Source organism: Rhododendron vialii, chromosome 4a (genome assembly GCF_030253575.1).
Source record: "Rhododendron vialii isolate Sample 1 chromosome 4a, ASM3025357v1".
In the NCBI taxonomy this organism is placed as follows: Eukaryota; Viridiplantae; Streptophyta; class Magnoliopsida; order Ericales; family Ericaceae; genus Rhododendron; species Rhododendron vialii.
The window spans coordinates 32134880-32147178 of NC_080560.1; the positions used below are offsets into that span (position 1 = coordinate 32134880).

General features: G+C 39.9%; 1 protein-coding gene and 1 non-coding gene across 7 annotated transcripts; one reads left to right on the forward strand and one right to left on the reverse strand.

Moving 5' to 3' along the window:
* Nucleotides 1-831: 831 nt before the first annotated feature.
* Nucleotides 832-939, reverse strand: LOC131324927 (small nucleolar RNA snoR100). The gene has a single exon (XR_009199512.1). It is a non-coding gene; the product is annotated as a small nucleolar RNA snoR100 (small nucleolar RNA).
* Nucleotides 940-1808: 869 nt separating this feature from the next.
* LOC131322824 (uncharacterized) lies at nucleotides 1809-12267 on the forward strand. 6 transcript variants are annotated; one of them, XM_058354330.1, is made up of 7 exons: nucleotides 1809-2002; nucleotides 3013-3208; nucleotides 4911-6455; nucleotides 6533-6601; nucleotides 6687-6885; nucleotides 6997-7090; nucleotides 11991-12267. In XM_058354330.1, exons 2-6 carry the CDS (start codon nucleotides 3206-3208, stop codon nucleotides 7065-7067), a joined length of 1887 nt encoding a protein of 628 aa, XP_058210313.1. In that variant the 5' UTR covers nucleotides 1809-2002; nucleotides 3013-3205; the 3' UTR covers nucleotides 7068-7090; nucleotides 11991-12267. The 6 variants fall into 6 exon arrangements, with proteins under 6 accessions (XP_058210313.1, XP_058210315.1, XP_058210317.1 ...); XM_058354332.1 differs by having other exon boundaries at nucleotides 6536-6601; XM_058354334.1 differs by having other exon boundaries at nucleotides 1832-2002; nucleotides 4920-6455; nucleotides 6536-6601.
* The last annotated feature ends 32 nt before the right edge of the window (nucleotides 12268-12299 follow it).

Consider the following 12299-nt stretch of genomic DNA (forward strand, 5'->3'; position numbering starts at 1 on the left):
GAGTCAAATAGAAACCTGTTCAAACTTTGTTTAAACAAGCTAACAAACTTAAAAAATACTCAATCTTAATTTCCTAATAACCCTTAGGCCCCTGATTGGATGCTGCATTAGGAAGGAGGCTTGGTTTGGATGCTCATTAGAAGGATTAGGGGAGATGCGACAGCCTTGGCATGGTTTGGATGGTCCATTTGCAGGGGTATTAACTGATAAGTCCTTCTACCACTACACTCATTTACACATTTATTGATACACCTACACTTATAATAAAGGTGGAGTCCGCACACACTACATCCAGTGTGTGTGGGCGTCACCCTTGTTATAAGTGTAGGTATGTGAATAGGATGTATAAATGAGTGTGGTGTTAGAATTATTGATTAACTGATTCCCTTTCCCAATTAATCCGGGTGCAACCGAAATTCGGGCCAAACTTTTTGGAACCCTCTCCACCAGTTTTTTTTTTTGGGTACAAAAACCCTCTCCACCACCACCAGTTATTAATTAAGTGAGGGCGGATGATGCCTTCCTCATCCCCTTCCCCACCTTATTCCTCCATTTCAGCTACAAAATAACATTATTCCTATTTTACATTTCATTCAAACCAAATACTATTTTATTCCTCATTCAAATCAAATCAACTATTTGTTATACATCATTCATACAACAACAACAACATAACATAACCCATCTAGTCCCCAATCATTGGGGGTATGAGCGGAGGATGATTGGAGACAGACCTAACCTTTTGGCAATATATGCACAAAGTAGCTGCTCTCAGAATACCACTGAAATAGTGGCCCCCCCAACCTCCAAGAACCGAGGAGCTACAGGGACGTTTTTGTTGTAGAACCATGCCCCCAAATCAAAGCTAAATGGCATCAGATAGAGCAAGCCTAGAGACCCAAATCAATTTATTTGCACATTACCATGCTTCCTTCATTGATAGTCCAGAGTATCGGTATGCACAACATGTTGATTCACTCTCCATATAAAAGTCACATAAATGTGGATTCACTCTCTATAAATAATATTCTCTACTATCTTACCCCCATCCATAAATAATACTTCTAAAACTCATTATGCATCCAATTGAGGCTTTATCGATCTCAAATATTCGCTTTGTCCCATATTGCTTGTCTTGGATTGCGAACCCAATTTTAAATGTGACATAAATTAATGCATTTTTTATTGGAAAGTTTGATTAGATTTTCAATGTTACAGTATCTCTTTTAATCATTTATAATGGTTAGTTTGTGTAAGTTTATACTACATTTTTTCAGTTTGACTTTTTAAAGAGGAGATAATCATTTTGGGTCTTAAAATAGAATACAAGACAAACAATATGGAAGAGAGTGAGTAAATTAAGGAGGAGGATCCTCTCCGGTTTAGAAATATTGACAGCATCATCAAGTTGGCCTATTGTTGGCTTTTCCTAAGTCCATTTTGATAATCCAAACCTTTAATATTTTAGAGCTCGTCATAAATAGATTGATCGAATACTGGTTGACATAATTTCGGAATACATTTGTCTTGAGAGATAAAGGTCAAATGGGTTCCAATTCGTTGTTGTAATCTTGTTATGTCCTGAGACAAGTGCATTTCGAAATCATATCAAATGATATTCGATTTACGGATTTATTAATGTGACTAAAATTCTCGATAAGCTTCAAAATATGAATAATTTGGATTATCGAGCTGATACCGAAAAAAGCTCACAAATAGGTAAGGTGGACGGTCCAGTTCATTTTCATGGACGCCGGTCCAATTTTTAATCTTAACGAGTCAAACGCCTACTCAAGTACTAATAAAGTTAGTTGTGGTTCATCGGATGGTATATCCACAAATTTCGAGCGTGCGACACAGCAATACACATCAAAAATTTGTCCAAGTACAAAACCCCAAACAAACCCACCACTCTCTCTCTCTCTCTCTCTCTCTCTCTCTCTCTATACCAGATCTCGCCGTCCAGCCGCCGGTGTATTGTCGGCGGAAATTCGAACCAGAGGTATATGTATATACATGCATATGTATACGTGTGTGTATCGGAGTTCGATCTTGCTTGCGATTGTTTTGATAGAGTAGGGTTCCGTCGCTGTAATTTCTAGGTTTTTATTGAAGTAAGCTATGGTCGTCGAGAAAATGAGGGAAGTAGAAGAAAGAAGCGATTTTGAGTGTTTTTGTCTTCTGTTAGTTCAATTTTTAGCAAAAAATGAGCTCGGCTTAGTTAATCTCAGTTAGGTTTCTAGAGTTAAGCTCGATTAAGGAGTGAAATTTTCTTCGAGCGATTGTTTTGAAGCCTTATGATGGAATCTGTGTGTAAACCTAAAAAAAGAATGGGACTTTTTATTGAAGTAAGCTATGTTCGTCGAGAAATTGGGGAAAGTAGAAGAAAGTAGCGATTTTGAGTGTTTCTGTATTCTGCCAGTTCCATTTTCAGCAAATGATGAGCTCAGCTATGTTCATCTGTGTTAGGTTTTAAGAGTTAAGCTCGATGGAGGAGTGAGTTTTTCTAGCGATTGTTTTGAAGCCCTAATGGTGAAATCTCTATGTGAACCTAAAGAAATGGGATTTTTTTTTCCTCCCGTGCATATTTTTCAGAAACCTAAGGGTTTATTTGGAATTTGTGGAAAAGAAGGGAAAATTAAAAAAAAATTCTCTCCCATTGTTTGGTTTGGAGAGAAAGAGGAGAGAAAAATAGAAAAATCTAGTATCTGCACAGTACAATTACCCTTTCATTTTCCTCCCATTTTCTTCGACTTCCAAACAGAATTAGGGCTTTGTTGATGTCTCTGGTGGGGTTTTGCTCGTTTTGGTGTGTGGTGGAGCAAAGTTCCAACGGAGCGTTTGGTTGCTGAAAAGAAGACGATTGCGTATGAAAATAGAGCTTTTGAGTGTGTGTCTTCAGTTAGTTTCAATTTACCATATGAAGGTTTTTGACAAAAATGTGAGAAATTTAAATGAATTTTTTTTCGTAATTTTGAATTTGATGTTATTTCTTTCTTTGCTGCTCTGCAGACTGCAGATGGAGCGTGTGGAAAGAATTTGGGGCTGTTTGGAACGCTATTTTAAGCAAACGTAGCTGTGAGTTTGTAATTCACTTAACCAGGGTGAATTTGGCACTCCGAGAAATCCGCTGGTAAAGTTGAGGACTCCAAATTGCTTGATTGAGTACTTGAACGCGAAAGATAGTGGAAGGAAGCAATCAGAGATGGTATGCTTTTAACTCTTACATGGAATTTGAAGTTTCACTGGGCATTGTGCACGCCTTTTGAGTTGTGGGATATACTGAGTAGCGAGTACAAAAGGATTTTTTTTTAATGCATATTATAGTATAAAATCGAATGGGATCATAGTTTGATGTACTCTGTCTTGAAAAGGTTAATATGTATTGGTGGTTTCATAGAAAGTCGGTTCTATATGTTTCTGTTTGGGTCTGGTTATGATCAGTGGGGTTGGCTTTGACTCTCTGGTTCACTCCTGCTCGCTCCGTTCTTCCTCCTCCTTGCTACCTACACCAAGTCACTAGGGCTGGGTTCAGCCCAGTGACCCTCTGACGATCAAGTTAGTCTAGGAAGAGGGAAAGGAAAGCACGATTCAGTGGGAACAGCATACTTTATTGGGGTTTCGATCCTTCCTTTATATAGAACTCCCTTGACTTGCTGGCCAAGTAGGCATGTACATGGCACGCTCGGTAACCGCCTTAGGTGACGTCACATATGACGCGCTGTATAAGGTAGTTATGGCGCACATGATCTAAGCTGGCTGTAATGATAACACTCGCCACGTGGTTGTAACCTCCTCGGCCTACGTCACGATGACGCACGTAGCCAGGCGGTTAGGTGCATGTGAGCGAGATGCTTCCTGTGAATCATGCAGGTCATGCCAATTGAATCCGAGCTGATTGCACCCAACATACAGCTAGGCAATGTGGAACCAGACGCACCGGAGAGGACTCTTGCAAGACACCCGAGCAAGCAGGTTACACCGAGCGATCTGTCCCCACAAGGAGGATCCTGTCCGCCTGATGGGTCCGAACGGGCCTGACTGAGCCACACGGCCCAGTCATGGTCCAAGCCAGTTATTCTGGGCCACTACAGTTTCTTTTTGTTGTACTGATAAAATAACTGTGTATTTGTGGTGTTCGTCTTATACCTATAGATGTATGTACTGGTATGCAGCCCTCAAAAACTACATACGCGCAGCAAATAAGTCAACTTGTTCATATGCTTGTTTTAGTGTCTAAATGTGGCTCTTCTAAATTCTGCATAAACTTATTGTATGTTACTTTAGTGAAATCTTTTATGTGCGACAAATCCTAAAGCAGTCCAAAAGAAACTTTACTTTGTGTTTTTGTGTGGAATCATCTGATTTAGTCTCACTCTAAGCCTAATTCTATTTGCATGAAAATGTGCGAGTTTGGTAGAAATACTAGCCTTGAGCCCTTAGGTGACAAGCTGTCAATGTTAGTATAGTATTGGATTGGAAGTTTAAAGAGTGAGTGGCCGGATCATTTTCTGTTTAACAACATTGAGGCAATGTTGGATACTTTGAAGAGTCAATAACAATTAGATTTATCTTATAAGTAATTTTGTGAGCATGCTGTGAAAAGCATTGTGTGAATTGCATTCAACTATTTATCACGGTGATGAGCTCTATTCCATATATCACTTGTTTCTAATCTGACGGTAGCTATGTAGCCTATGTTAAAAAGTTTAATTTGCCTTTACAAATTACAAAGACTTCTATATGTAAGACTGGAGTTAGGTGCTATGTCTGGACAGGGTAGAAGACGGATGCATATAATTTTCAGGGTTTATTGTAACTGTTAAGTGTTTATATTGAACGTTTCAAGGTTCATTTTATTTTGCTAATAATAGTAGTATGGGAAAAATCTGAGTTCTTGTTTCTGATAGTCTTTCCAGGGATATTGGATGGAAAAGGGTCCTGGTTGTTTAACCGATGGTGAGATGGCCTATGACAACTCCAGAATTGAGCCAAAGCGCTCGCATCAGTGGTTTATGGATGGTACCGAGGCTGAGCTATTCCCCATCAAGAAACAAGCAGTTGAGGTCCCAAGCCAGAATTTATTTTCAGGACTTCTAAATTCAAATGTTTCTTCTTGGGGAAATCCTTCCAGTTTTCAGTCTACCACAGGCCAATTTACTGAACGCTTGTTTGAGCCTGAAAATGCAAGGACAGTCAATGTTGATGATAGGAACTTTCCATCACTTGGCATGGGCAGCATTAATATGGGAAGAAGGGTCATTGAGGATCCTTTTGGGAACGACTCCTCATTTGGGTTGTCTATATCTCATCCGCTGGAGGATCCTAGATTAGGTCTTAACTATGGCGGGATCAGAAAAGTTAAAGTCAGTGAGGTTAAGGACTCTGAGAATTTCATGCCAGGATCCGTAGGACATGCCTATAACAGAGTAGATAACAGTAATGTAACAACGCCTCATGCTTATGGCAGGGCAGATGACAATACCATATCAATGGGCCTGTCGTATAACAGAGGCAATGAGAGCATTGTATCAATGGGCAACGCCTATAACAGTACCATGTTAACACCTCATTCTTTTGCCAAGGCAGATGACAATTCCATATCAATGGGCCTCTCATTTAATAGAGTCAATGACAACTTCATATCAATGGGAAACGCCTATAACAGTACCATGTTAACCCCTCATGCTTTTGGCAAGGCAGATGACAGGGTGGATAATAACTTCATATCGATGAGCCAACCATATAGCAAAAGGGATGACAACAGCATATCATTGGGTCACCCCTATAAGGAGAATAATAACGCCATCTCAATGGGTCAGCCTTTCAGCAAGGCTGTGGACAATATTACAATTATGGGTCAAACCTTCCACAGCGATGATGGCAATGGCCTATCAATGGGCAACACTTTCAAGGACAATGGTACCATATCAATGGGTCAGCCTTTCATTAAGAGTGATGGCTCTATCCCATCCATAGGTCAAACCTTCAACCAAGGTGACAGTAATACAGTATCAATGGTTAACTCATACACCAAGGTGGATGATAATGCCATATCAATTGGTCACACCTACAACAAAGTCGAAAACAACACCTTATCTTTGGGTCACTCTTTCGGGAAGGGAGAAAGTAATATCATATCCTTTGGAGGCTTTCAGGACGAGGATGATATAAACTCTTCAGAAAAGCTTATAGGCACTTATAACTTGATGATGGGTCAGTCTTCAGCACAAAGACAAGAATCATTGAGTGAGGAAGGTTTGGTTGAGTCAAATGTTGATGCCACTGCAAATACCTCGAAGGTAACTTCCACCGCAGTTGAAAATGTTTCTAAGGAGGATAAGAAAGGGTCTAAAAAGCCTACTTCAAACAATTTCCCTTCCAACGTTAGAAGTTTGCTTTCAACTGGTATGCTGGATGGGGTGCCCGTGAAGTATATTGCCTGGTCGCGGGAGGTAAATTTTATTTACATGTATTCATCTTTCTGATAAGCTTTTCATTTGGTGACTCATGGTTCTTCTCTGCATGATAGAAGGAGGTACATGGTATTATAAAAGGTTCTGGTTATCTGTGTGGCTGTCAGGCATGCAATTATTCTAAGGTCAGTTGAGTATTAAATTTTGTTTCATGAAGAGTCTTTTGTTGAGCATCCTGTTTAGCTAATTGTGGACAATTGTTTTGTTCAGGTGATTAATGCATATGAGTTCGAGCGTCATGCTGGTTGTAAAACCAAACACCCAAATAATCACATATACTTCGAGAACGGGAAGACTGTGTATGGCATAGTTCAAGAGCTCAGGAGCACCCCTCAGACTCGGTTGTTTGAAGTTATGCAGACGATTACTGGATCGCCAATTAACCAGAAATCATTCCGAGTTTGGAAAGGTAATTCAAGTTATTTGGTTTAGTAACCAATTGCGCTTTAATTTTCTGGAAACTTTTGTCAATTGCAATATGCAATACCTTCTCACATGCACCCTTTTCCTGTTCTTTTAGATTCATTCCTGGCTGCTTCTCGAGAACTTCAACGTATATATGCGAAGGATGAAGAGAAACAGTTGTCGTAAAGTTGCCTTGTTCTAATATAAAGGTAGAAAAATCTTTGCTTGTGCAGCTAATTACATTGTGTTTTTGGTGAATATCTTGCTATTTATCCTAATTAACGTCAAACAAAGTAGTAAGAGGTCAAGTATCGTTATGGTTTGAAGACAAAAGTTTTTTGTGGTAGTAGGAAATTTTTACTGCACAACAATGAAGAACCTTTTTAATCCAGTCGCTCCCACTTAAGGTTCCACACTTCCACTGCACACAATCTTAATTTATTGAACGACAACTGCAAGTTACATTCTCTGTTACTTACTTTTGTCAAGTCTATTGTTTCCAATAGAACACGTGGAATTTGCTTGAAGCCCTTTTTCTTACTTCATTTTGTGTTCCTAATTTTATTTGACATTGTGAGGTGTAATTTACCTGAGTTGTATACACCTTTCATATGTTATGTGGACTCGTGTACTGGTGTCAGGTTCAGGAATGCTATCTAGGAGTCGAACATGTCAAACCTCCAATTGAAGGGTTTTTTGGACTTGACAAAATTGTTGACCTTATAACTTATATTGTGTTGGACTAAGCTGAGTCACACCACTTCCCTGCTGCTTTTGTGAGGCATAGAATTGATTCTGAAGTTAAACTATCTTGTTAACCCTGAGGGTGAGTGCACACTATTGTCTAAACGGTATTTTTGGTATTTTAGTCCAAATACCCTCTATTCAAGATGACTCATTTTCCTTAACTTTGTTGCCATTTTTGGTATTTGTAGTGGAAACAAGTGGTATTTTGACGACTATCCGAAGACAAAATATAGCATGAACTCACCCAAGTATCTCATTATGGGATGAAATATTCTTTACTGGAGATTGGTTTGTGTGCATATTCTTCTTACTTGTCTTCCTATTCCCCTTGCCACTGAAAATGGCGTTTGTGTTTTTATCAGAGCAATGGTCTTCGGTGGGTCTTATGCAAGAAAACATGAGGGAAGAGAGATACGGCTACTGATTTGTTGTTGACTCCATTCATAGTCCAGTTTACTTCCCAGTCTTGGCTATTCATGGTTTACAAGTACATTAGGGGTCAAACATAATGATTCGCGAAGGATATTGAAGTGTGAACACTCTAAATCATAGGAGTGCGAACACTGCCATCGAGAACCTCTGACTTGTACTTGTCAACTGAAGCCTTGTTATCACTTGCCGTGGTGAAGATGTCGGAAAGCTTCCCTTAAGAACCACACAAATTGTCCTGCTAAAACAACACACACCTTGCCCCTTTTGAAAGAGGACAAAGTAAAGATGTCGTTCCAAATCCTTATAGTCCCCTTGCAAACCACTCTGCCATAAGGTCCTCTAACAACACTTGAAGGCCACCCTTTGCTAGCACACACCCATATTTGCCAACAACCACCTTCCACTAAACACTTTTCTTATCAATAGAAACGTCGGCAAATACTTCCCCAGTTGGCTCTTATTGAAAGAGGGGAAGTCAACGACACCCAACCCTCACCCTTCCTCTGGCTACCGGACTTTCTGCCAATCAACTTGATGATACTTGATCTCTTCACCCAACCACTTCCAAGATAAACTCTTAATCCTACTCTCTGGCCTTTGAACCACTGAAATAGGAGTAGTGAATACTAGATGAAGTAGGTAAACTCAGGGACGACGCCAACGTATAATCCATGGGGTCACATGACACCTTGGGAAAAAAATTAAAGCTACAGCTGTAGTATAAAATTTAGTACGACCCCATATCCATTATTCATATGACCCCATGTCCAGTCCACTAGATAATATTTCCCTTGAGGATCCACAGCCGTGATTACTTTGGTCTCTCTCTCCAAAGAGACTCCTTTGTTCTGTTTTTTTTGGAAGTGCTATTTTATATTTTTTGAACGGCAATTCTCTTTTATTCTGTACCTCTCACCCAAGAAACCTTGCCCCTCAAGAATTTAGGCAAGAAACGCCATCTACACTTGGCAAGGATTTACTTGTTTAAGATTTTGGGAATATATAAATCTTGAGTGTTGTGGTAACGTATTTTCTCTTCTTTCATTAAAAGTACGGGTATATTTAGGGGTTTGCTCCCTCTTAAAGTCTCAGGTTCAAAACCTTCTAGGTGTTACCAACTTCTTTAAGGCCAATCCATACACTTGTGCTAGTGGATGGTGGGACTGGCCCTATGTTACCTAGAATGCGGATCGTTCCGGTATGAGGAACGGGAACGGGAACGGGAACGTAGTATGCCACATGCTTAAATTGTGGTACGCTAGGGATAGGCTTCTATAGATAACAAACTAGAACTTACTCTTTCAAGTGATAAAATACATTTCTAGGAGCATAACGACAAAACTTTTTACAATTTCTCCCACCGAAATTCTATTTTCTCTCGATTTTGACCATAATAAGTTGACATTTAGGGGAAAACTAAGGGGATCGCTTTGGACCGCTAAATTTACTGTTCCAAAACGGTAGTGTACCATGTTTTGGAACTTTCGTACCAAAACGTAATTTGCTAGGGCAGTAGCATTCCCCAGTAACATAGGACTGGCCCCCAGAATTAGTTGATGTGCGAGTAAGTTGACCCGTACACCCAAGTTACCAAAAAAAGCCTTGGGTGTGTAGTTATGGATTTTGATTAGTGCTCTGAATTGACCTTATGTACAGATCGATATAGTTATATGGACATATTCCAAAACTATGTTTTCTGTTGGAAATAAATGATTTTATTTATTTATTAATGTGAAGTAATTTTCCTACAGAACAATTGGAATTGGGATAAGTGTGACCCCACCCATAGTAATTCTTGGAGTCGCCACTGGGTAAACTTGACGAAGTGCGCTTTACAAGGGTACCCCTACCACCCTTGGAAAGTTTTGGTCCCTTCCAATAAGCTAACCTCTGAAATTTCTCAACCACCAGATCTCACACTGCCTTGGCATTAGAGATCGCCCCTGTGGGAAGCCCAAAATAGAGGAAGGTCGGTCTCCAATCCAACAACTATGGTACAAAGCTGAGGCTCTATTTACCTAACCCACTAGAATGAGCTTGTTCTTGGCAAGGTTGACTCTCAGCCCTGAACCTGTCTCACTAGCTCCGTTAAAGACATCACGTCGTGGACAAGAAGCAAGTGGGAAACCAAGATGGTGGATCTTTCTCTAATTCCTGAGAAGACCATCAGTAACAACTTTCCTGATCATCTAGTTAAAAGCCTCCATCTCCTAAGGGAAGAAGAACGTGGACAATGGTTCACCTTACCTCAGGCCTTTTTGAGCTTGGGAATGAAAACCTTTGCCAACTCAAAAATTCTTCTCAAAACAAAGTCGAAGCATTCTCTGGAGTGAGCTCCAAAACCTTTCTGGTTGTTGCACTGTTTTGGCACTACTTATACTGTTTAGTGGGCTTATGCAATGAAGGATTAACACACAACTACTAAAGAAGAGTACAACTCAAAGTAAGAACTTACTTCTTTGAATGAATGATACAACTTAAATTGTTTGTCCAACCAATTTACACTAAGTGGACTTTGGAACCTTTGAGTGTTACCGCTTTATCAATTTTGGGACAAAACACCTGTAGCAATAAATCACAATCACAATCTCATTCCCAAAGCGAAAATGCTCAAGGAACTCAGTGGTGAGTTATGACAAGCCGGAATACCAAATTAGCTGCCAACAGTTAGCAAGCATTAAAAACACTGTATCTCACAGCAACTGCACAACCTAAACCACTCCCCTGTGACACGTAACAAAGGAAAATGGAAAAGTCGTAATGAAGGGAGATAAAACATGAGGCAATAAGAAAAGCATATTTTGAACCTATGAATGGCATAATGGTTGAAGAATGTGACAGGCTGATAGCATTCAGCATGATAGCCAATCTTCAACAGAATATACATATTGACAACCCGAATTACATCCATCCTAGCAGAATAAGTCTCAAAAGCGTAAGATACTAGTACGATCGTAAAGTATAAGGTAACAGCCCTAAAAGATCGGCTAGCCGGAATCACTACCAAAGTAACAATAAGAAGAGAATGTCATTGCAGCAAGCTACGAATGGACTCCTCAAAGTGTCATTCACACGATCAAACTCCCCGGCTAATAAGAAGCCAACAGCGATAGTCACATAAGAAACTTACCATGTGACATCTCAAGGCGAGGAAGCCTAGTTGGGATAAAACTGGATGCATCAGCATAAGGCTAATCCAGTTTCCATAAAAATCAAACAAAAACAACGAAGGATGCATTCTAGCACTTCTCAAAATTTCCATTAGCCAAAAAGTCATGTAAAGATGCTAAGACATCCCTCATGACTATCCCGACATTTTTAAAGAAAGGCTGAAGTAAAACCATTCGGACCAAGGGCCTTGTCCCATTGCAGCTCATGGGAAAGCGTCACATTGCACTGAAGCGAGGGGAGTGCTAGGGCCTCTAGAAGTTTTGTGACTGTAGTGACGATTGCCTTGTGGCAAACAACATACGGTTACTCCATCTTGTGTTCAATTTTACTAGAGGATACTCATACACGCAGTCCAAATTGCAAAAATGACCGCAAAGAAAGGCTTCATTTTCGTACATATACTGTACAATTGGGCATTCCACCAGACACCAAACACACAGATGAAGTGTCTTCGGTCGGTCAAATCTGTTGTTTTATCCACCTTCAACCAAACAAAATGCGCAAGTTATTTTCTTCCTTTTCGTTACAGTTCTTGATGCTACTAAGCGTTGTAGAGTTTCTGTTTCACATTTAGAGCTTCCTTAGGTGGCTTTGTGATTAGTTCACCACATCCTTACTACTTTCAATGGCGGATTCCCTTTTAGACAGCTAGTTTTATTGTACTTCCGATGTGGATCATTCTTGTGTATTGATGAGACTGAACTCTGTAGTTAAAGATTCCTGTATTAAGTACTTATTGCAATCGCCTTTGATCTACAGGACCGGATTACTAAGGTCTCTTCTAGCAAATGCAGCCGCAGGGCTCTTGGAGTATCGAGCAAAAGGCTTATTTTGTGCTCATACGTTTTGGTGGGAAGATGTAAAAAAAGTTTGGGTGATGAATAGATGTAAATTAGGCATAAGAAGCTTTCGCATCATGTTCTCATTGCCCTATTGCAGGTAACCAAACAGTGAGTAATATTAACAACCCAATTAAGTACATGTTCCCAATACTGAGTCCAGTTTTTGTTATTATTTACCTCGTGTGCTTTTATCATTTTGCACTACACATTCTACATCCTATTTGGA